The 24,443-nt window shown below is 47.1% G+C and overlaps 1 protein-coding gene across 1 annotated transcript in view; it reads left to right on the plus strand.

Annotated features, from left to right (window-relative positions):
• The window catches only part of fat3b (FAT atypical cadherin 3b), a 297,423-nt gene that overhangs the window by 70,849 nt on the left and 202,131 nt on the right, over nucleotides 1-24,443 (plus strand). Inside the window, exon 18 of the mRNA XM_090226225.1 lies at nucleotides 1,638-1,836. Coding sequence (XP_090082351.1) covers nucleotides 1,638-1,836 — 199 coding nt within the window. The remainder of the gene's footprint in view (nucleotides 1-1,637; nucleotides 1,837-24,443) is intronic.

Here is a 24,443-nt window from a genome sequence, read left to right on the forward strand (position 1 = left end):
TATGTTAGTTTTAGTATGATCAGGGCGTGAGTTGGGTGGGTTTGTCTATGTTAGTTTTAGTATGGTCAGGGCGTGAGTTGGGTGGGTTGTCTATGTTAGTTTTAGTATGGTCAGGGCGTGAGTTGGGTGGGTTGTCTATGTTAGTTTTAGTATGGTCAGGGCGTGAGTTGGGTGGGTTGTCTATGTTAGTTTTAGTATGGTCAGGGCGTGAGTTGGGTGGGTTGTCTATGTTAGTTTTAGTATGGTCAGGGCGTGAGTTGGGTGGGTTGTCTATGTTAGTTTTAGTATGGTCAGGGCGTGAGTTGGGTGGGTTGTCTATGTTAGTTTTAGTATGATCAGGGCGTGAGTTGGGTGGGTTGTCTATGTTAGTTTTAGTATGGTCAGGGCGTGAGTTGGGTGGGTTGTCTATGTTAGTTTTAGTATGGTCAGGGCGTGAGTTGGGTGGGTTGTCTATGTTAGTTTTAGTATGATCAGGGCGTGAGTTGGGTGGGTTGTCTATGTTAGTTTTAGTATGGTCAGGGCGTGAGTTGGGTGGGTTGTCTATGTTAGTTTTAGTATGGTCAGGGCGTGAGTTGGGTGGGTTGTCTATGTTAGTTTGTCTATGATTTTCTATTTCTGTGTTTGGCCTGGTATAGTTCTCAATCAGAGGCAGCTGTCAATCGTTGTCCCTGATTGAGAACCATATTTAGGTACCCTGTTTTCCATTGTGTTTTGTGGGTGGTTATTTTCTGTTTAGTGTTGTGTTCCACCTTACAGGACTGTTCGTTGGTTGTTTACTGTTTTGTTTTCAGTGTTCATTAAAATATTTAAAATATGGACACTTACCACGCTGCACCTTGGTCCTCCTCTCCTTCCCTAGACGACAAGCGTTACAGATAGACACTCCTCTTTGGGCGGCCATGTCTATTTGTGTCTCCCTTTTTCTTTAGCCAATTGGATTGTTGCTGAGGCTGTGTTTGGTCCCATTGGCCCATTGTACATGTTTAACTATGGTATTCCCTCATTTGAAGGAGTGTCTGCTGGTCTGATTCATGACCTTTTTCTGGAAAATCCTGACTTTGGTTTTCTGAAAGTTGATGTTCATTGTCCAGTTGATGCTGTATTCCTAAATAATGTTAAGTTCCTGTTGACCTTGATCTGTTGGTGACCGTAGGACACGGTTATCTGGGTACAGCAGGAATCTGTCCAGGGGCTGCAGATCGGTCCAACAATCGGTCTCTCTTCTCTCCTCACCTGTCCTCTCTCTCTTCTCTCCTCACCTGTCCTCTCTCTCTCTCTCTTCTCTCCTCACCTGTCCTCTCTCTCTTCTCTCCTCACCTGTCCTCTCTCTCTTCTCTCCTCACCTGTCCTCTCTCTCTTCTCTCCTCACCTGTCCTCTCTCTCTTCTCTCCTCACCTGTCCTCTCTCTCTCTCTCTTCTCTCCTCACCTGTCCTCTCTCTTCTCTCTTCTCTCCTCACCTGTCCTCTCTCTTCTCTCCTCACCTGTCCTCTCTCTCCTCTCCTCACCTGTCCTCGCTTTCCTCTCCTCACCTGTCCTCTCTCTCCTCATCTCACCTGTCCTCTCTCTCTCTCTTCTCTCCACACCTGTCCTCTCTCTCCTCTCCTCACCTGTCCTCTCTTTCTCTCCTTCTCTCCAGGTGGTGGATGTGGATGAGAACCTGTTCTCTCCATACTTCTCTGAGTTTGCTGTGCGGGGCAGTGTGAAGGAGAACAGCAGAGTAGGGACCAGTGTCCTGGTGGTCAGTGCTAGAGACGAGGGGGGAGACGAGGGGGTCATCAGGTACTCTGTCAGAGGAGGCAGTGGGATCGGCAGCTTCTCCATCGATGAGGAAACAGGTATGCGCCATGATAAGTTCCTGTAAAGGTGTCAGCATGCTTCAGTTTAACTGAAACCCTGCATTATCAGCATATTCTACAGAAATATACCTGTTACAGGTGTTCTTACCTTCAACAGTGTTATCCTGTGATCAAGCCATCACTGTTTTGTGGTTATTGGTTCTGTAAAAATGTTAGCTAACGGGTTAGCAATTAGCATGTTTGACATTTCAGTGGAAATACTACATCCCGTATTATCGGTTATTGGCCACCTGACTAGTTTGTTGTAATTGAACTCTTTTGTTAACCCACTGTTCCTAGACCAGTTAACCCACTGTTCCTAGAACAGTTAACCCACTGTTCCTAGAACAGTTAACCCACTGTTCCTAGACCAGTTAAACCCACTGTTCCTAGACCAGTTAACCCACTGTTCCTAGACCAGTTAACCCACTGTTCCTAGACCAATTAACCCACTGTTCCTAGACCAGTTAACCCACTGTTCCTAGACCAGTTAACCCACTGTTCCTAGACCAGTTAACCCACTGTTCCTAGACCAGTTAACCCCACTGTTCCTAGACCAGTTAACCCACTGTTCCTAGACCAGTTAACCCACTGTTCCTAGGCCAGTTAACCCACTGTTCCTAGACCAGTTAACCCACTGTTCCTAGACCAGTTAACCCACTGTTCCTAGACCAGTTAACCCACTGTTCCTAGACCAGTTAACCCACTGTTCCTAGACCAGTTAACCCACTGTTCCTAGACCAGTTAACCCACTGTTCCTAGACCAGTTAACCCCACTGTTCCTAGACCAGTTAACCCACTGTTCCTAGACCAGTTAACCCACTGTTCCTAGGCCAGTTAACCCACTGTTCCTAGACCAGTTAACCCACTGTTCCTAGACCAGTTAACCCACTGTTCCTAGACCAGTTAACCCACTGTTCCTAGACCAGTTAACCCACTGTTCCTAGGCTGTCGTTGTAAATAAGAATTTGTTCTTAATTAACTTGCCTAGTTAAAATAAAGGTAAACATAAAAAAATACAAAAAAAAAAAAAAAAGAGGCACCAACCTCGAATATTTACTAGATAGTTGACCAGTTGCCTTCCGGTTAAAATAAATGAATCTTGCCCGTCAACTTTTCATTGCGTAGCCCGGTGCTCCCACCTGGTTCTTCAACGACATTTTCTTCAGTGTTGCAGCTAAATAAGGTCTCATAATTTGTTTTATAGATGAATCTTCTGTTTTGAGAAAGTAGATACCAGTTTAATAATAAAATATAAATGAATTTGAATAATTTACGTCAAATAAAAGTTTAATTCCAGTGACGTGCATTAACATAAAAAATGAAAACACTGTTGGAGTTTGTGTGGCAGAGAAAAGTAAACGAAATAATACACAGATGGGCTGAATAAATAAAATAGATCATATTTTAGACATAAATAATTGCATATGAAAACAAACAATTAAATCTCGACTTCCATCACAATAAAATACAGCTCCCCCGTCACCTCTGGATCCCCCTGCAGTGGAACCAGTGCTGACAGAAATAACTGCACACCCCTGCAGTGGAACCAGTGCTGACAGATATCACTGCAGTGGAACCAGTGCTGACAGATATCACTGCACACCCCTGCAGTGGAACCAGTGCTGACAGAAGTCACTGCAGTGGAACCAGTGCTGACAGAAATAACTGCACACCCCTGCAGTGGAACCAGTGCTGACAGAAGTCACTGCAGTGGAACCAGTGCTGACAGAAATCACTGCAGTGAAACCAGTGCTGACAGAAATCACTGCAACTCCCCTGCAGTGGAACCAGTGCTGACAGAAGTCACTGCAGTGGAACCAGTGCTGACAGAAGTCACTGCAGTGGAACCAGTGCTGACAGAAGTCATTGCAGTGGAACCAGTGCTGACAGATATCACTGCACACCCCTGCAGTGGAACCAGTGCTGACAGATATCACTGCACACCCCTGCAGTGGAACCAGTGCTGACAGAAATCACTGCAGACTCCTGGCACCTCAGACTCACACTTCCGCTAGGAGCTAGCAGGCGGATCACGCTGCCCACAGAGAGCACAGCAGGTGGCGTCTTCAAATTAAAGAACATGGTTTGTAAATCTAGAGCTACTACAGCAACAAAAGTAACTGATACAACCGAGAGAGAGAAAAAACAACAGATTCTGAAGAAACTGAGGGTGGTACCATGTGTGCGACCACGGGCGGTGCCACGGGCGGTGCCACGGGCGGTGCCACGGGCGGTGCCCTGGGACTAGGACTTGGACTGGGACTGGGACTGGGACGGGGACTTTGTCATTATGGGGTATTGTGTGTACATTGAATAACAAAAAAAACATTTTAGAATAAGGCTGTAACGTAACAAAATGTGGAAAAAGTCAAGGGGTCTGAACTTTCGGAAGGCACTGTATCATACTGTGTATTCTATTTGATCTGGCTTAAGATCCTATTCTGGATTTGACAAACTCTGCATTGTTGAGGAAGAGATAGTAAGTATTTATTTCACTGTACTGTTTACACCTTACGGCATCCCGTGCACTTGACAAATAAACTTTGATTTGATATAATACAAGTTTAGAGGAACATTGTAGAGTTGACCCAGAACAGCCAGATTTGAGACATGAAGTGTGTTTGTTTATAGTACTTTTGCCTTTGGTGACAGGGTGTAAGGAGTGATGAGGTGTTTCTTTATGTGTAGAGTGATGAGGTGTTTATGTGAGGAGTGATGAGGGGTTTATGTGTAGAGTGATGAGGGGTTTATGTGTAGAGTGATGAGGTGTTTATGTGAGGAGTGATGAGGTGTTTATGTGAGGAGTGATGAGGGGTTTATGTGTAGAGTGATGAGGTGTTTCTTTATGTGAGGAGTGATGAGGTGTTTATGTGAGGAGTGATGAGGGGTTTATGTGTAGAGTGATGAGGTGTTTCTTTATGTGTGGAGTGATGAGGTGTTTATGTGAGGAGTGATGAGGTGTTTCTTTACGTGAGGAGTGATGAGGTGTTTCTTTACGTGAGGAGTGATGAGGTGTTTCTTTACGTGAGGAGTGATGAGGTGTTTCTTTACATGAGGAGTGATGAGGTGTTTATGTGAGGAGTGATGAGGTGTTTCTTTACGTGAGGAGTGATGAGGTGTTTCTTTACATGAGGAGTGATGAGGTGTTTATGTGAGGAGTGATGAGGTGTTTATGTGAGGAGTGATAGGTAAGGTAATGTAGCCCATAAGGTAATATAGACCATAAGGTAATATAGACCATAAGGTAATGTAGACCACAAGGTAATGCAGACCATAAGGTCATGTAGACTATAAGGTAATGTAGCCCATAGGGTAATGCAGACTATAAGGTACTGTGGGTTCCTTCTGAAACAGGAGGAACCTTCTGGGCACAGCCGTCAGTTCAATGCGAAATCACATTGATTATTTTGGTTAAAATTATGTGGAAACTATGTTGATTGAACAATGGTTTTCCCAGTGGAAAGAGTGCTTGTGTGTGTTTGTGTGATAGTGTGCGTGTGTGTGATAATGTGTGTTTGTTTGAAAGTATGTGTAAGTGTGAGTGAGTGAGTGAGTGAGTGAGTGAGTGAGTGAGTGAGTGAGTGAGTGTGTGTGTGATCAGCACTGATTTTCCATGGGAGATCAATCAACAATCGAGGGCAGAGGGCAGAGAAACGAAAGACGAGACAATTGGAGAGAGACGAGAGGAGAGAGATGAGGGGAGAGGAGGGGAGAGAGACCAGAGGAGAGAGACGAGGGGAGAGAGACCAGAGGAGAGAAGGGGAGAGAAGGGGAGCAAAGGGGAGAGGAGGAGAGAGACGAGAGGAGAGAGACGAGAGGAGAGAGACGAGAGGAGAGACGAGAGGAGAGAGACCAGAGGAGAGAGGCCAGAGGAGAGAGACAAGAGGAGAGAGGCGAGAGGAGAGAGGCGAGAGGAGAGAGGAGACAGGCGAGAGGAGAGAGACCAGAGGAGAGAGACCAGAGGAGAGAGACCAGAGGAGAGAAGGGGGGCAAAGGGGAGATAGAGGAGAGAGACGAGAGGAGAGAGACGAGAGGAGAGAGACGAGAGGAGAGAGACCAGAGGAGAGAGACCAGAGGAGAGAGGCGAGAGGAGAGAGACAAGAGGAGAGAGACCAGAGAGACGAGAGACGAGAGGAGTGAGACGAGAGGAGAGAGACCAGAGGAGAGAGACCAGAGAGACGAGAGGAGAGAGGCGAGAGGAGAGAGGCGAGAGGAGAGAGGCGAGAGGAGAGAGACGAGAGGAGAGAGACAAGAGGAGAGAGACAAGAGGAGAGAGACCAGAGGAGAGAGACCAGAGGAGAGAGACCAGAGGAGAGAGACGAGAGGAGAGAGACCAGAGGAGAGAGACCAGAGGAGAGAGACCAGAGGAGAGAGGCGAGAGGAGAGAGGCGAGAGGAGAGAGGCGAGAGGAGAGAGGCGAGAGGAGAGAGGCGAGAGGCGAGAGGAGAGAGACCAGAGGAGAGAGACGAGAGGAGAGAGACGAGAGGAGAGGAGAGGGACGAGAGGAGAGGAGAGGGACGAGAGGAGAGGAGAGTGACCAGAGGAGAGAGACCAGAGGAGAGAGACCAGAGGAGAGAGACCAGAGGAGAGAGACCAGAGGAGAGAGACCAGAGGAGAGAAGGGGACAGAGATGAGAGGAGAGAGACGAGAGGAGAGAGACGAGACGAGAGGAGAGAGACGAGACGAGAGGACAGAGACGAGAGGACAGAGACGAGAGGAGAGAGACGAGAGGAGAGAGACGAGACGAGAGGAGAGAGACGAGACGAGAGAGACGAGAGGAGAGAGACGAGATGAGAGAGACGAGAGGAGAGAGACGAGAGGAGAGAGACGAGAGGAGAGAGACGAGAGGAGAGAGACGAGAGGAGAGAGACGAGAGGAGAGAGACGAGAGGAGAGAGACGAGAGGAGAGAGACCAGAGGAGAGAGACCAGAGGAGAGAGACAGATCAACCTCAAGGTGCTGCCAGTTGAGGTGATGGCTGTGTCATAGAATGTCCTAACAGCTAACCACAGCAGCTGATCACTGAGAGAGAGATGGCTGTTTCATAGAATGTCCTAACAGCCAACCACAGCAGCTGATCACTGAGGGAGAGATGGCTGTGTCATAGATCATTTTGGAGGCAGCACATAGAGAGACTGGTTAAATAGACCATGTTGGAGCATAGAGAGACTGGTTAAATAGACCATGTTGGAGCATAGAGAGACTGGTTAAATAGACCATGTTGGAGCATAGAGAGACTGGTTAAATAGACCATGTTGGAGGCAGCACATAGAGAGACTGGTTAAATAGACCATGTTGGAGCATAGAGAGACTGGTTAAATAGACCATGTTGGAGCATAGAGAGACTGGTTAAATAGACCATGTTGGAGCATAGAGAGACTGGTTAAATAGACCATGTTGGAGCATAGAGAGACTGGTTAAATAGACCATGTTGGAGCATAGAGAGACTGGTTAAATAGACCATGTTGGAGCATAGAGAGACTGGTTTAATATACCATGTTGGAGGCAGCACATAGAGAGACTGATTAAATAGACCATGTTGGAGCATAGAGAGACTGATTAAATAGACCATGTTGGAGCATAGAGAGACTGGATTAATAGACCATGTTGGAGGCAGCACATAGAGAGACTGATTAAATAGACCATGTTGGAGCATAGAGAGACTGATTAAATATACCATGTTGGAGCATAGAGAGACTGGTTAAATAGACCATGTTGGAGCATAGAGAGACTGGTTTAATAGACCATGTTGGAGCATAGAGAGACTGGTTAAATAGACCATGTTGGAGCATAGAGAGACTGGTTAAATAGACCATGTTGGAGCATAGAGAGACTGATTAAATAGACCATGTTGGAGCATAGAGAGACTGGTTAAATAGACCATGTTGGAGCATAGAGAGACTGATTAAATAGACCATGTTGGAGCATAGAGAGACTGATTAAATAGACCATGTTGGAGCATAGAGAGACTGGTTAAATAGACCATGTTGGAGCATAGAGAGACTGGTTAAATAGACCATGTTGGAGGCAGCACATAGAGAGACTGGTTAAATAGACCATGTTGGAGCATAGAGAGACTGATTAAATAGACCATGTTGGAGCATAGAGAGACTGGTTAAATAGACCATGTTGGAGCATAGAGAGACTGGTTAAATAGACCATGTTGGAGGCAGCACATAGAGAGACTGGTTAAATAGACCATGTTGGAGCATAGAGAGACTGGTTTAATAGACCATGTTGGAGCATAGAGAGACTGGTTAAATAGACCATGTTGGAGCATAGAGAGACTGGTTAAATAGACCATGTTGGAGCATAGAGAGACTGATTAAATAGACCATGTTGGAGGCAGCACATAGAGAGACTGGTTAAATAGACCATGTTGGAGCATAGAGAGACTGGTTAAATAGACCATGTTGGAGCATAGAGAGACTGGTTAAATAGACCATGTTGGAGCATAGAGAGACTGGTTAAATAGACCATGTTGGAGGCAGCACATAGAGAGACTGGTTTAATAGACCATGTTGGAGCATAGAGAGACTGATTAAATAGACCATGTTGGAGCATAGAGAGACTGATTAAATAGACCATGTTGGAGCATAGAGAGACTGGTTTAATAGACCATGTTGGAGCATAGAGAGACTGGTTAAATAGACCATGTTGGAGCATAGAGAGACTGGTTAAATAGACCATGTTGGAGGCAGCACATAGAGAGACTGGTTTAATAGACCATGTTGGAGCATAGAGAGACTGATTAAATAGACCATGTTGGAGCATAGAGAGACTGATTAAATAGACCATGTTGGAGCATAGAGAGACTGGTTTAATAGACCATGTTGGAGCATAGAGAGACTGGTTAAATAGACCATGTTGGAGCATAGAGAGACTGGTTAAATAGACCATGTTGGAGGCAGCACATAGAGAGACTGGTTAAATAGACCATGTTGGAGCATAGAGAGACTGGTTAAATAGACCATGTTGGAGCATAGAGAGACTGGTTAAATAGACCATGTTGGAGCATAGAGAGACTGGTTAAATAGATCATGTTGGAGCATAGAGAGACTGATTAAATAGACCATGTTGGAGCATAGAGAGACTGGTTAAATAGACCATGTTGGAGCATAGAGAGACTGGTTAAATAGACCATGTTGGAGCATAGAGAGACTGGTTAAATAGACCATGTTGGAGCATAGAGAGACTGATTAAATAGACCATGTTGGAGGCAGCACATAGAGAGACTGGTTTAATAGACCATGTTGGAGCATAGAGAGACTGGTTAAATAGACCATGTTGGAGCATAGAGAGACTGGTTAAATAGACCATGTTGGAGCATAGAGAGACTGGTTTAATAGACCATGTTGGAGGCAGCACATAGAGAGACTGGTTAAATAGACCATGTTGGAGCATAGAGAGACTGGTTTAATAGACCATGTTGGAGCATAGAGAGACTGGTTAAATAGACCATGTTGGAGCATAGAGAGACTGGTTAAATAGATCATGTTCGAGCATAGAGAGACTGGTTAAATAGACCATGTTGGAGCATAGAGAGACTGGTTAAATAGACCATGTTGGAGCATAGAGAGACTGGTTAAATAGACCATGTTGGAGCATAGAGAGACTGATTAAATAGACCATGTTGGAGGCAGCACATAGAGAGACTGATTAAATAGACCATGTTGGAGCATAGAGAGGCTGGTTAAATAGACCATATTGGAGCATAGAGAGACTGGTTAAATAGACCATGTTGGAGGCAGCACATAGAGAGACTGGTTAAATAGACCATGTTGGAGCATAGAGAGACTGGTTAAATAGACCATGTTGGAGCATAGAGAGACTGGTTAAATAGACCATGTTGGAGCATAGAGAGACTGATTAAATAGACCATGTTGGAGGCAGCACATAGAGAGACTGGTTAAATAGACCATGTTGGAGCATAGAGAGACTGGTTAAATAGACCATGTTGGAGCATAGAGAGACTGGTTAAATAGACCATGTTGGAGCATAGAGAGACTGATTAAATATACCATGTTGGAGCATAGAGAGACTGGTTAAATAGATCATGTTGGAGCATAGAGAGACTGATTAAATAGACCATGTTGGAGCATAGAGAGACTGGTTAAATAGACCATGTTGGAGCATAGAGAGACTGGTTAAATAGACCATGTTGAAGCATAGAGAGACTGGTTAAATAGATCATGTTGGAGCATAGAGAGACTGGTTAAATAGATCATGTTGGAGCATAGAGAGACTGATTAAATAGACCATGTTGGAGCATAGAGAGACTGGTTTAATAGACCATGTTGGAGGCAGCACATAGAGAGACTGGTTAAATAGACCATGTTGGAGCATAGAGAGACTGGTTAAATAGACCATGTTGGAGCATAGAGAGACTGATTAAATAGACCATGTTGGAGCATAGAGAGACTGGTTTAATAGACCATGTTGGAGCATAGAGAGACTGGTTTAATAGACCATGTTGGAGGCAGCATATAGAGAGGCTGGTTAAATAGACCATGTTGGAGCATAGAGAGACTGGTTAAATAGACCATGTTGGAGCATAGAGAGACTGGTTAAATAGACCATGTTGGAGCATAGAGAGACTGGTTTAATAGACCATGTTGGAGGCAGCATATAGAGAGGCTGGTTAAATAGACCATGTTGGAGCATAGAGAGACTGGTTAAATAGACCATGTTGGAGCATAGAGAGACTGGTTAAATAGACCATGTTGGAGCATAGAGAGACTGGTTTAATAGACCATGTTGGAGGCAGCATATAGAGAGGCTGGTTAAATAGACCATGTTGGAGCATAGAGAGACTGGTTAAATAGACCATGTTGGAGCATAGAGAGACTGGTTAAATAGACCATGTTGGAGCATAGAGAGACTGGTTTAATAGACCATGTTGGAGGCAGCATATAGAGAGGCTGGTTAAATAGACCATGTTGGAGCATAGAGAGACTGGTTAAGATCATGTTGGAGCATAGAGAGACTGATTACATATTTATTTTCCCAGCCTGGGAGGACAAGCTTTTAATGGAAAGAGGATTTCTAGAGGGCTGTCACAACACTGACCACATTTACATGCACACCAGCATCCTGTTATAGCTTTACATGCATACCAACATCCTGTTATAGCTTTACATGCACACCAACATCCTGTTATAGGTTTACATGCACACCAACATCCTGTTGTAGGTTTAAATGCACACCAACATCCTGTTATAGCTTTACATGCACACCAACATCCTGTTGTAGGTTTAAATGCACACCGACATCCTGTTATAGCTTTACATGCACACCAACATCCTGTTACAGGTTTACATGCACACCAACATCCTGTTATAGCTTTACATGCACACCAACATCCTGTTATACAGCAAGACGGTGCCGATAGAAATGGCAGCTTTGCTTCTAGTCCTTAGGAAATTGTGCAGTATTTTGGTTTTTTGTATGTATTATTTCTTACATTGTTAGCCCAGTTAACCTTAAGTGTTATTATATACAGCCGGGAAGAACTATTGGATATCAGAGAGACGTCAACTTACCAGCACTACGACCAGGAATACGACTTTCCCAAAGTGGATCCTTTGTCAGCACCACCCAGGGTATTTGAACTGATTCCAGAGGCCGGCCCAAAACAATGCCGTCGGAAGAGAGATTGTGCCAGAGTGGTCTTCTAGTGAGGCTTCAGATGCATACCACCCACCGCTTCCGAGTATATTACTCGCTAATGTCCAGTCCTTAGTTAAGAATGTCGACGAAATTAAGGCAAGAGTTGCTTTCCAAAGAGATATCCGGGATTGTAACGTACTCTGTTTCACGAAGACATGGCTAGCTGTCGGAGTTCGTACAGCCAACCAAATTTTCAGAGCATCGTGCCGACAGGAACAAACATCTCTCTGGTAAGACGAAGGGCGGGGTGTATGTTTCATGATTAACGACTCACGGTGTAATTGTAACAACATACAATAAGTCAAATCCTTTTGTTCATCTGACCTAGAATTCCTCACAATCAAATGCCGACCGTATTATCTCCCAAGAGAACTTTCCTTGGTTATCTTCACAGCCGTGTAGATCCCCCCGCAAGCAGATATCAAGACGGCCCTCAAGGAACTTCACTGGACTTTATGCAACCTGGAAACCAGATATCCTAAAGCTGCATTTATTGTAGCTGGGGATTTTAATGAAGCTAATCTAAGAACAAGGCTACCTACATCCTATCAGCATATCGATTGCAGTACACAAGCGAGTAACACACTCGACCCCTTGCGACTCTAACTTCAACGATGCATACAAGGCCCTCTCCCGCCCTCCTTTTGGCAAATCTGACCATGAAATACTGTTTTGAAGACATGGAAATGTGCGCCCTCTAGATTGGACGTTTACTTTTTGAGTTATTAATGGTTAAAGCAACACGGAAGCCAACTGGGTGCCAGGGCTTATGTGGATAATTGTTCAGTCCCGTAGTAGCCTCAGTTCCAGGTCGACCAGACAGGTACCAGCGCGATTTCAACGGCTCAAACACGAGATGTATGTGGCAGGGTCTACAGTCAATCACGGATTTCAAAAAGAAAACCAGCCCCGTCCCAGACAAACTAAACAACTTCTTTGAGTGCCGACGTGAGTAAAACATTTAAACGTGTTAACCCTTGCAAGGCTGCCGGCCCAGACGGCATCCCCAGCCGCGTGCTCAGAGCATGCGCAGACCAGCTGGCTGGTGTGTTTCGGGACACATTTAATCTCTCCTTATCCCAGTCTGCTATCCCCACATGCTTCAAGATGGCCACCATTGTTCCTGTTCCCAAGAAAGCTAAGGTAACTGAACTAAATGATTATCGCCCCATAGCACTCACTTCTGTCATCATGAAGTGCTTTGAGAGACTAATCAAGGATCATATCCTCGACCCTCTCCAATTTGCTTACCGCCCCAATATGTCCACAGACAATGCAATTGCCATCACTCTGCACACTGCCCTAGCCCATCTGGACAAGAGGAATATGTAAGAATGCTGTTCATTGACTACAGCTCAGCTCAACACCAGAGTCCCTCCAAACTCGTCATTAAGCTTGAGACCCTGTGTCTGGACCCTACCTTGTTCAACTGGGTCCTGACACCACACTCCGAGGGTCCTGACAGGCCGCCCCCAGGTGGTTAAGGTACGAAACAACGTCTCCACTCAGCTGATCCGCATCCCACAAGGGTGCATTCTCAGCCCTCTCCTGTGCTCCCTGTTCACCCACAACTGTGTGGCCATGCACACCTCCAACTCAAACATCAAATTTGCAGACGACACAACAGTGGTAGGCTTGATTAACCAACAATGACAAGACAGCCTACAGGGAGGAGGTGAGGGCCCTCGGAGTGTGGTGTCAGGAAAATAACCTCTCACTCAATGTCAACAAAACAAAAGAGATGATCAGGAACTTCAGGAAACAGCAAAGGGAGCACCTCCCTATCCACACTGACGGAATAGCAGTGGAGAAGTTGGAAAGTTTTAAGTTCCTCTGTGTACATATCACCGACAATCTGAAATGGTCCACCCACACAGACAGTGTGGTGAAGAAGGCCCAACAACTCCTCTTCAAACTCAGGAGGCTGAAAAAATGTGGCTTGAAACCGAAAACTTTCACTAACTTTTACAGATGCACAATTGAGAGCATCCTGTCAGGCTGTATCACCGCCTGGTAGGGCAACTGCACACAACCACAACCACAAGGCTCTCCAGAGGGTAGTGAGGTCTGCACAACGCATCACCGGGGACAAACTATCTGCCCTCCAGGACACCTATAACACCCGATGTCACAGGAAGGCAAAAAAAATAATCAAGGACAACAACCACCAGATCCACTACTTGTTTCACCCCCACTTCTATCCAGCTAGCGAGGTCAGTACAGGTGTATCAAAGGACAGAGAGAAAACATATTATATTTAAGGCAATCAGGTTGGTAAACAGCCACACACCAACATCCTGTTTTTAATCGGGATACTCAAGTATTGTCCTCTATGGTCAGGGCGTGAGGTGGATGCGAGACCCTTCCTAATGGAGGACATCGACGACGCCGGGGTCCGCAGCCACAAGGAGCCTAAGGGCAACCCCAAGATTTGTTTTGGGAGGAGGCACAAGGGGCGGTTGGCCGAGACGAGGAGAGAGCTGGGAGTCGATGGAGCAGTTGGAGGAGGAAGATCGGAGAGAGATGTTGGTTAGGTGTATTCTGCACCTTGCCCTGAAGAGTGTGTCATCAGCCACAGTGCGCCTCCCCAGCCTGGTACGTCCTGTGCCGGCTCCCGTCCACCAGTGCGTGTGTACAGTCCGGAGTCTCCAGCGATGGTTAACAGCCCGGAACCTCCAGTGACGGTCCACAGCCCAGAGCTTCCAGTGACGGTCCACGGCCCAGAGCTTCCAGTGATGGTCCACGGCCCAGAGCTTCCAGTGACGGTCCACGGCCCAGAGCTTCCAATGACGGTCCACGGCCCGGAGCTTCCTGCACCGGTGCTATGGCCGGAGCCTTCCACATCTAACTTAGACAAGTTTCTGCTTATAATTTCTGCCATTTGGTATGCCATATTATAATTTCTTACATTTGATAGGCCATATTATAATTTGGTAGGCATTTGGTAGGCAATATTATAATTTCTTACATTTGATAGGCCATATTGTAATTTGGTAGACATTTGGTAGCCAGTATTATAATTTGGTAGACATTTGGAAAGCCAGTATTATAATTTGGTAGACATTTGGTAGGCCATATTATAATTTCCGACATTTGGTAGGCCAGTATTATAATTTGGTAGACATTTGATAGGCCACATTATAATTTCCGACATTTGATAGGTCGTATTATAATTTCCGACATTTGGTAGGCCAGTATTATAATTTCTGACATTTGGAAGGCCAGTATTATAATTTCCGACATTTGATAGGCCACATTATAATTTCCGACATTTGGTAGGCCAGTATTATAATTTCTGACATCTGGTAGGCAAGTATTATAATTTGGTAGACATTTGATAGGCCACATTATAATTTCTGACATTTGGTAGGCCAGTATTATAATTTCCGACATCTGGTATGCCATATTATAATTTGGTAGACATTTGGTAGAACACATTATAATTTCTGACATTTGGTAGGCCAGTATTATAATTTCCGAAATCTGGTAGGCCAGTATTATAATTTCCGACATTTGGTAGGCCAGTATTATAATTTGGTAGACATTTGGTAGGCCAGTATTATAATTTGGTAGACATTTGGTAGGCCAGTATTATCATTTCTGACATTTGGTAGGCCAGTATTATAATTTGGTAGACATTTGGTAGGCCAGTATTATAATTTGGTAGACATTTGGTAGGCCAATATTATAATTTCCGACATTTGGTAGGCCAGTATTATAATTTGGTAGACATTTGGTAGACCAGTATTATAATTTCCGACATTTGGTTGGCCAGTATTATCATTTCTGACATTTGGTTGGCCAGTATTATAATTTGGTAGACATTTGGTAGGCCAGTATTATAATTTCTGACATTTGGGTGGCCAGTGTTATAATTAATGACATTTGGTTGGCCAGTGTTATAATTAATGACATTTGGTTGGCCAGTATTATAATTAATGACATTTGGTTGGCCAGTATTATAATTTCTGACATTTGGTTGGCCAGTGTTATAATTAATGACATTTGGTTGGCCAGTGTTATAATTAATGACATTTGGTTGGCCAGTGTTGTAATTAATGACATTTGGTTGGCCAGTGTTATAATTAATGACATTTGGTTGGCCAGTGTTGTAATGAATGACATTTGGTAGGCCAGTATTATAATTAATGACATTTGGTTGGCCAGTATTATAATTTCCGACATTTGGTTGGCCAGTGTTATAATTATTGACATTTGGTTGGCCATTTGTTTGTCAACTATAGTTAGATACATACAGCTTCTCTTCTGTCATAACTTGTTTCCCCAGAAGACTAAATAAAGTAGTGCTCAGCAGAATACTGTCTTACATTGATAGAATGAATGCATTAGTAATGTACTTAACACTGATAAAGTGTTCTATTTCCTTTAGGGACCGGGGAGAAAACTCAGTAACATCCAAAACACTGGAAAGATTGATCCTTTGCAAAATGTCCAAATCTTATCCGTTTGACCGGTTTTAAGACTTCAGTTGGTCTTGGGTGCATATCTGATGTGGTTGGAATACTGTCTGCTTGCATAACAGTGTCAAAGATAACACAGTACACGCCCATTCACATTTTCTCAAGAGATGCCGAAGTAAATAAATCATATATTTCTCCACTCCTGTTCCCAAGACAAATTCAACATTATTGTTGTATAATTTCACTGCAACAAGAGTTAATGTTATACTACATGTGAGAGGTTGTACTGTTGGCCTACCGTCAGTGACCAGATTTCAGTTACTATTCCGTTTAACCCATATTCAATGAGGAATATTCTGTTTATTCATAGATACAGGGATACTTATGAGAGGGATATGAAAGGTGCATGTGAGCAGCTTATCCCGAATAAGACCTGAAGCTGGATATGAGCTCTGTTTGGAATACTGTGTGCATGTAAACGTAGTCACTGTCTCTCCCTCTCTTCCCTCCACCACTCTTCTCATCTCTCCTCTCTTCTCCTCTCTCTCCTCTCTCCTCCTCTCTTCTCCTCTCTCCTCTTCTCTCCTCTCCTCTCTCGTCTTCTCCCTCTCTCCTCTCTCCTTTTCTGTCCTCTCTCTTCTCTCTTTTCCTCTCCTCCTCTCCACCACTCTCTCTTCTCCTTTCTTCTCTCCACCACTCTCTCTTCTCCTCTCCACCACTCTCTCTTCACCTCTCCACCATTCTCTTCTCCTCTCCACCACTCTCTCTTCTCCTCTCCACAACTCTCTCTTCACCTCTCCACCACTCTCTCTTCACCTCTCCACCATTCTCTTCTCCTCTCCACCACTTTCTCTTCTCTCCATCACTGTCTTCTCCTCTCCACCACTCCCTTCTCCTTTCTTCTCTTCTCCTCTCCACCACTCTCTCTTCTCCTCTCCTCCACTCTCTCTTCTCCTCTCCACCACTCTCTTCTCCTCTCCACCACTCTCTCTTCTCCTCTCCACCACTTTCTCTTCTCTCCACCACTCTCGTCTCCTTTCTTCTCTCCACCACTCTCTTCTCCTCTCCACCACTCTCTTCTCCTCTCTACCACTCTCTCTTCTCCTCTCCACCACTCTATTCTCCTCTTCTCCTCTCTACCACTCTATCTTCTCCTCTTCTCCTCTCTACCACTCTCTCTTCTCCTCTTCTCCTCTCCACCACTCTCTCTTCTCCTCTCCACCACTTTCTCTTCTCTACACCACTCTCTTCTCCTTTCTTCTCTCCACCACTCTCTTCTCCTCTCTACCACTCTCTCTTCTCCTCTCCACCACTCTCTTCTCCTTTCTTCTCTCCACCACTCTCTTCTTCTCTCCACCACTCTCTTCACCTCTCCACCGCTCTCTCTTCTCCTCTCCACCACTCTCTCTTCTCCTCTCGACCACTCTCTCGTCTCCTCTTCTCCTCTCCACCACTCTCTCTTCTCCTCTTCTCCTCTCCACCACTCTCTCTTCTCCTCTCCTCCACTCTCTCTCCTCTTCTCCTCTCCACCACTCTCTTCTCCTCTCAACCACTCTCTCTTCTCCTCTCCACCACTTTCTCTTCTCTACACCACTCTCTTCTCCTTTCTTCTCTCCACCACTCTCTTCTCCTCTCTACCACTCTCTCTTCTCCTCTCCACCACTCTCTTCTCCTTTCTTCTCTCCACCACTCTCTTCTTCTCTCCACCACTCTCTTCACCTCTCCACCGCTCTCTCTTCTCCTCTCCACCACTCTCTCTTCTCCTCTCGACCACTCTCTCGTCTCCTCTTCTCCTCTCCACCACTCTCTCTTCTCCTCTTCTCCTCTCCACCACTCTCTCTTCTCCTCTCCACCACTCTCTCTTCTCCTCTTCTCCTCTCCACCACTCTCTCTTCTCCTCTCCTCCACTCTCTCTTCTCTTCTCCTCTCCACCACTCTCTTCTCCTCTCAACCACTCTCTCTTCTCCTCTCCACCACTTTCTCTTCTCTCCACCACTCTCTTCTCCTTTCCTCTCTCCACCACTCTCTTCTCCTCTCCACCACTCTCTTCTCCTCTCTACCACTCTCTCTTCTCCTCTCCACCACTCTCTTCTCCTCTTCTCCTCTCCACCACTCTCTTCTCCTCTCCACCACTCTCTTCTCCTCTCTACCACTCTCTCTTCTCCTCTCCACCACTCTCTTCTCCTCTTCTCCTCTCCACCACTCTCTTCTCCTCTCTACCACTCTCTTCTCCTTTCTTCTCTCCACCACTCTCTTCACCTCTCCACCGCTCTCTCTTCTCCTCTCCACCACTCTCTCTTCTCCTCTGCACCACTCTCTCTTCTCCTCTCCACCACTCTCTCGTCTCCTCTTCTCCTCTCCAACACTCTCTCTTCTCCTCTTCTCCTCTCCACCACTCTCTCGTCTCCTCTTCTCCTCTCCACCACTCTCTCTTCTCCTCTTCTCCTCTCCACCACTCTCTCTTCTCCTCTCCACACCATCAAACACCCACACACCACTCTCTTCTCCTCTCCACACTCTCTCTTCTCCTCTCCACCACTCTCTCTTCTCCTCTCCACCACTCTCTCTTCTCCTCTCCACCACTCTCTCTTCACCTCTCCACCACTCTCTCGTCTCCTCTTCTCCTCTCCACCACTCTCTCTTCTCCTCTCCACCAATCTCTCTTCTCCTCTCCTCCAATCTCTCTTCTCCTCTCCACCACTCTCTCTTCTCCTCTCCACCACTCTCTCTTCTCCTCTCCACCATTCACTTCACCTCTCCACCACTCTCTCTTCTCCTCTCCACCACTCTCTCTTCTCCTCTCCACCATTCTCTTCACCTCTCCACCACTCTCTCTTCTCCTCTCCACCATTCTCTCTTTTCCTCTCCACCACTCTCTTCTCCTCTCCACCATTCTCTTCACCTCTCCACCACTCTCTCTTCTCCTCTCCACCATTCTCTCTTCTCCTCTCCACCATTCTCTGTTCTCCTCTCCACCACTCTCTCTTCTCCTCTCCACCATTCTCTCTTCTCCTCTCCACCATTCTCTCTTCTCCTCTCCACCACTCTCTTCTCCTCTCCACCACTCTCTCTTCTCCTCTCCACCACTCTCTATTTTCTTCTCCTCTCCACCACTCTCTCTTTTCTTCTCCTCTCCACCACTCTCTCTTCTCCCCTCCACCACTCTCTTTTCTCCTCTCCACCATTCTCTCTTCACCTCTCCACCACTCTCTTCTCCTCTCCACCACTCTCTTCTCCTCTCCACCACCCTCTTCTTCTCTCCACCACTCTCTTCTCCTCTCCACCACTCTCTCTTCTCCTCTCCTCCACTCTCTTCTCTCCACCACTCTCTTCTTCTCTCCACCATCTCTCTTCTCCTCTCCACCACTCTCTCTTCTCCTCTCCACCACTCTCTCTTCTCCTCTCCACCACTCTCTCTTCTCCTCTCCACCACTCTCTCTTCTCCTCTCCACCACTCTCTCTTCTCCTCTTCTCCTCTCCACCACTCTCTCTTCTCCTCTCCACCACTCTCTCTTCTCCTCCCCACCACTCTCTTCTCCTCTCCACCACCCTCTTCTTCTCTCCACCACTCTATTCTCCTCTCCAACATTCTCTCTTCTCCTCTCCACAACTCTCTCTTTACCTCTCCACCACTCTCTCTTCTCCTCTCCTCCACTCTATTCTCTCCACCACTCTCTTCTTCTCTCCACCACTCTCTTCTTCTCTCCACCACTCTCTCTTCTCCTCTCCACCACTCTCTCTTCTCCTCTCCACCACTCTCTCTTCTCCTCTTCTCCTCTCCACCACTCTCTCTTCTCCTCTCCACCACTCTCTCTTCTCCTCCCCACCACTCTCTCTTCTCCTCTTCTCCTCTCCACCACTCTCTCTTCTCCTCTTCTCCTCTCCACCACTCTCTCTTCTCCTCTCCACCATTCTCTTCACCTCTCCATCATTCTCTCTTCTCCTCTCCACCATTCTCTCTTCTCCTCTCCACCAATTCTCTCTTCTCCTCTCCACCATTCTCTCTTCTCCACTCCACCACTCTCTTCTCCTCTCCACCACTCCCTTCTCCTTTCTTCTCTCCACCACTCTCTTCTCCTCTCCACCACGCTCTCTTCTCCTCTCCTCCACTCTCTCTTCTCCTCTCCACCACTCTCTTCTCCTCTCCACCACTCTCTCTTCTCCTCTCCCACCACTTTCTCTTCTCTCCACCACTCTCTTCTCCCTTTCTTCTCTCCACCACTCTCTTCTCCTCTCCACCACTCTCTTCTCCTCTCTACCACTCTCTCTTCTCCTCTCCACCACTCTCTTCTCCTCTTCTCCTCTCTACCACTCTCTCTTCTCCTCTTCTCCTCTTTCTCCTCTCTACCACTCTCTCTTCTCCTCTTCTCCTCTCCACCACTCTCTCTTCTCCTCTCCACCATTTCTCTTCTCTCCAACACTCTCTTCTCATTTCTTCTCTCCACCACTCTCTTCTCCTCTCCACCACTCTCTTCTCCTCTCTACCACTCTCTCTTCTCCTCTCCACCATTCTCTTCTCCTCTTCTCCTCTCTACCACTCTCTCTTCTCCTCTTCTCCTCTCTACCACTCTCTCTTCTCCTCTTCTCCTTTCCACCACTCTCTCTTCTCCTCTCTACCACTCTCCTCTCCTCTTCTCCTCTCTACCACTCTCTCTTCTCCTCTTCTCCTCTCTACCACTCTCTCTTCTCCTCTCCACCACTCTCTTCTCCTTTCTTCTCTCCACCACTCTCTTCACCTCTCCACCACTCTCTATTCTCCTCTCCACCACTCTCTCTTCTCCTCTCCACCACTCTCTCTTCTCCTCTCCACCACTCTCACTTCTCCTCTTCTCCTCTCCACCACTCTCTCTTCTCCTCTTCTCCTCTCCACCACTCTCTCTTCTCCTCTTCTCCTCTCCACCACTCTCTCTTCTCCTCTCCACCACTCTCTTCTCCTCTCCACCATTCTCTCTCTCCTCTCCAACATTCTCTCTTCTCCTCTCCTCCAATCTCTCTTCACCTCTCCACCACTCTCTCTTCTCCTCTCCACCACTCTCTCTTCTTCTCTCCACCACTCTCTCTTCTCCCTCTCCACCACTCTCTCTTCTCCTCTCCACCACTCTCTCCTCTCCTCTCCACCACTCTCTCTTCTCCTCTCCACCACTTTTTCTTCTCTCCACCACTCTATTCTCCTCTCCAACATTCTCTCTTCTCCTCTCCACAACTCTCTCTTTACCTCTCCACCACTCTCTCTTCTCTCCTCTCCTCCACTCTATTCTCTCAAACACTCTCTTCTTCTCTCCACCACTCTCTTCTCCTCTCCACCACTCTCTCTTTCTCCTCTCTCCACCACTCTCTTCTCCTCTCCACCACTCTCTCTTCTCCTCTCCACCACTCTCTCTTCTCCTCTTCTCCTCTCCACCACTCTCTCTTCTCCTCTCCACCACTCTTCTTCTTCCTCCCCACCACTCTCTCTTCTCCTCTTCTCCTCTCCACCACTCTCTCTTCTCCTCTTCTCCTCTCCACCACTCTCTCTTCTCCTCTCCACCATTCTCTTCACCTCTCCATCATTCTCTCTTCTCCTCTCCACCATTCTCTCTTCTCCTCTCCACCATTCTCTCTTCTCTTCTCCTCTCCACCATTCTCTCTTCTCCACTCCACCACTCTCTTTCTCCTCTCCACCACTCCCTTCTCCTTTCTTCTCTCTACCACTCTCTTCTCCTCTCCACCACGCCTCTCTTCTCCTCTCCTCCACTCTCTCTTCTCCTCTCCACCACTCTCTTCTCCTCTCCACCACTCTCTCTTCTCCTCTCCACCACTTTCTCTTCTCTCCACCACTCTCTTCTCCTTTCTTCTCTCCACCACTCTCTTCTCCTCTCCACCACTCTCTTCTCCTCTCTACCACTCTCTCTTTCTCCTCTCCACCACTCTCTTCTCCTCTTCTCCTCTCTACCACTCTCTCTTCTCCTCTTCTCCTCTTCTCCTCTCTACCACTCTCTCTTCTCCTCTTCTCCTCTCCACCACTCTCTCTTCTCCTCTCCACCATTTCTCTTCTCTCCAACACTCTCTTCTCATTTCTTCTCTCCACCACTCTCTTCTCCTCTCCACCACTCTCTTTCTCCTCTCTACCACTCTCTCTTCTCCTCTCCACCATTCTCTTCTCCTCTTCTCCTCTCTACCACTCTCTCTTCTCCTCTTCTCCTCTCTACCACTCTCTCTTCTCCTCTTCTCCTTTCCACCACTCTCTCTTCTCCTCTCTACCACTCTCCTCTCCTCTTCTCCTCTCTACCACTCTCTCTTCTCCTCTTCTCCTCTCTACCACTCTCTCTTCTCCTCTCCACCACTCTCTTCTCCTTTCTTCTCTCCACCACTCTCTTCACCTCTCCACCACTCTCTATTCTCCTCTCCACCACTCTCTCTCTCCTCTCCACCACTCTCTCTTCTCCTCTCCACCACTCTCACTTCTCCTCTTCTCCTCTCCACCACTCTCTCTTCTCCTCTTCTCCTCTCCACCACTCTCTCTTCTCCTCTTCTCCTCTCCACCACTCTCTCTTCTCCTCTCCACCACTCTCTTCTCCTCTCCACCATTCTCTCTCCTCTCCAACATTCTCTCTTCTCCTCTCCACCACTCTCTCTTCTCCTCTCCACCACTCTCTCTTCTCCTCTCCACCACTCTCTCTTCTCCTCTCCACCACGCTCTCTTCTCCTTTCCACCACTCTCTCTTCTCCTTTCCACCACTCTCTCTTCTCCTCTCCACCACTCTCTCTTCTCCTCTCCACCATTCTCTTCACCTCTCCACCACTCTCTCTTCTCCTCTCCACCATTCTCTCTTTTCCTCTCCACCATTCTCTCTTCTCCTCTCCACCACTCTATCTTCTCCTCTCCACCATTCTCTTCACCTCTCCACCACTCTCTCTTCTCCTCTCCACCATTCTCTGTTCTCCTCTCCACCATTCTCTCTTCTCCTCTCCACCATTCTCTCTTCTCCTCTCCACCATTCTCTCTTCTCCTCTCCACCATTCTCTCTTCTCCTCTCCACCACTCTCTTCTCCTCTCCGCCACTCTCTCATCTCCTCTTCTCCTCTCCACCACTCTCTCTTCTCCTCTCCACCACTCTCTCTTCTCCTCTCCACCACTCTCTCTTCTCTTCTCCTCTCCACCACTCTCTCTTCTCCTCTCCACCACTCTCTCTTCTCCTCTCCACCACTCTCTTCTCCTCTCCACCATTCTCTCTTCACCTCTCCACCACTCTCTTCTCCTCTCCACCACTCTCTTCTCCTCTCCCACCACCCTTTTCTTCTCTCACTCTCTCTTCTCCTCTCCTCCTCTCTCTTCTCTCTTCTCCTCTCCCACCACTCTCTCTTCCCCCCCACTCTCCCTCACACCACCCCTCTCCACCACTCTCTTCTCCTCTCCACCACCCCCCTCTTCTCCCTCCCCACCCTTCACCTCCACCACTCTCTCTTCCCTTCTCCTCTCACCACCCTCTCTCCCCTCTCTCTTCTCCTCTCCACCACTCTCTCTTCTCCTCTCCACCACTTCTCTCTCTCCACCACCCTTTCTTCTCTCCACCACTCTCTTCTCCTCTCCACCACTCTCTTCTCCTCTCCACCACTCTCTTCTCCTCTCCACCACTCTCTCTTCTCCTCTCCTCCACTCTCTTCTCTCCACCACTCTCTTCTTCTCTCCACCACTCTCTCTTCTCCTCTCCACCACTCTCTCTTCTCCTCTCCACCACTTTCTCTTCTCTCCACCTCTCTCTTCTCCTCTCCACCACTCTCTCTTCTCCTCTCCACCACTTTCTCTTCTCTCCACCACTCTCTTCTCCTCTCCACCATTCTCTTCACCTCTCCACCACTCTCTCTTCTCCTTTCCCCCATTCTCTATTCTCCTCTCCACCATTCTCTATTCTCCTCTCCACCACTCTCTACTCCTCTCCTCCACTCTCTCTTCTCCTCTTCTCCTCTCCACCACTCTCTCTTCTCCTCTCCACCACTCTCTCTTCTCTTCTCCTCTCCACCACTCGCTCTTCTCCTCTCCACCACTCTCTCTTCTCCTCTCCACCACTCTCTTCTCCTCTCCACCACTCTCTCTTCTCCTCTCCTCCACTCTCTTCTCTCCACCACTATCTTCTCCTCTCCACCACTCTCTCTTCTCCTCTCCACCACTCTCTCTTCTCCTCTCCACCACTCTCTCTTCTCCTCTCCACCACTCTCTCTTCTCCTCTCCACCACTCTCTCTTCTCCTCTCCACCACTCTCTCTTCTTCTCTCCACCACTTTCTCTTCTCTCCACCACTCTCTTCTCCTCTCCACCACTCTCTTCTCCTCTCCACCACTCTCTTCTCCTTTCTTCTCTCCACCACTCTCTTCTCCTCTCCACCACTCTCTCTTCTCTTCTCCTCTCCACCACTCTTCTCCTCTTCTCCTCTCCACCACTCTCTCTTCTCCTCTTCTCCTCTCCACCACTCTCTCTTCTCCTCTCCTCTCTACCACTCTTTCTTCTCTCCACCACTCTCTCTTCTCCTCTCCACTTC

This window comes from Oncorhynchus mykiss, chromosome 29 (genome assembly GCF_057628025.1).
Source record: "Oncorhynchus mykiss isolate SJ-2025 chromosome 29, ASM5762802v1, whole genome shotgun sequence".
Classification (NCBI taxonomy): Eukaryota; Metazoa; Chordata; class Actinopteri; order Salmoniformes; family Salmonidae; genus Oncorhynchus; species Oncorhynchus mykiss.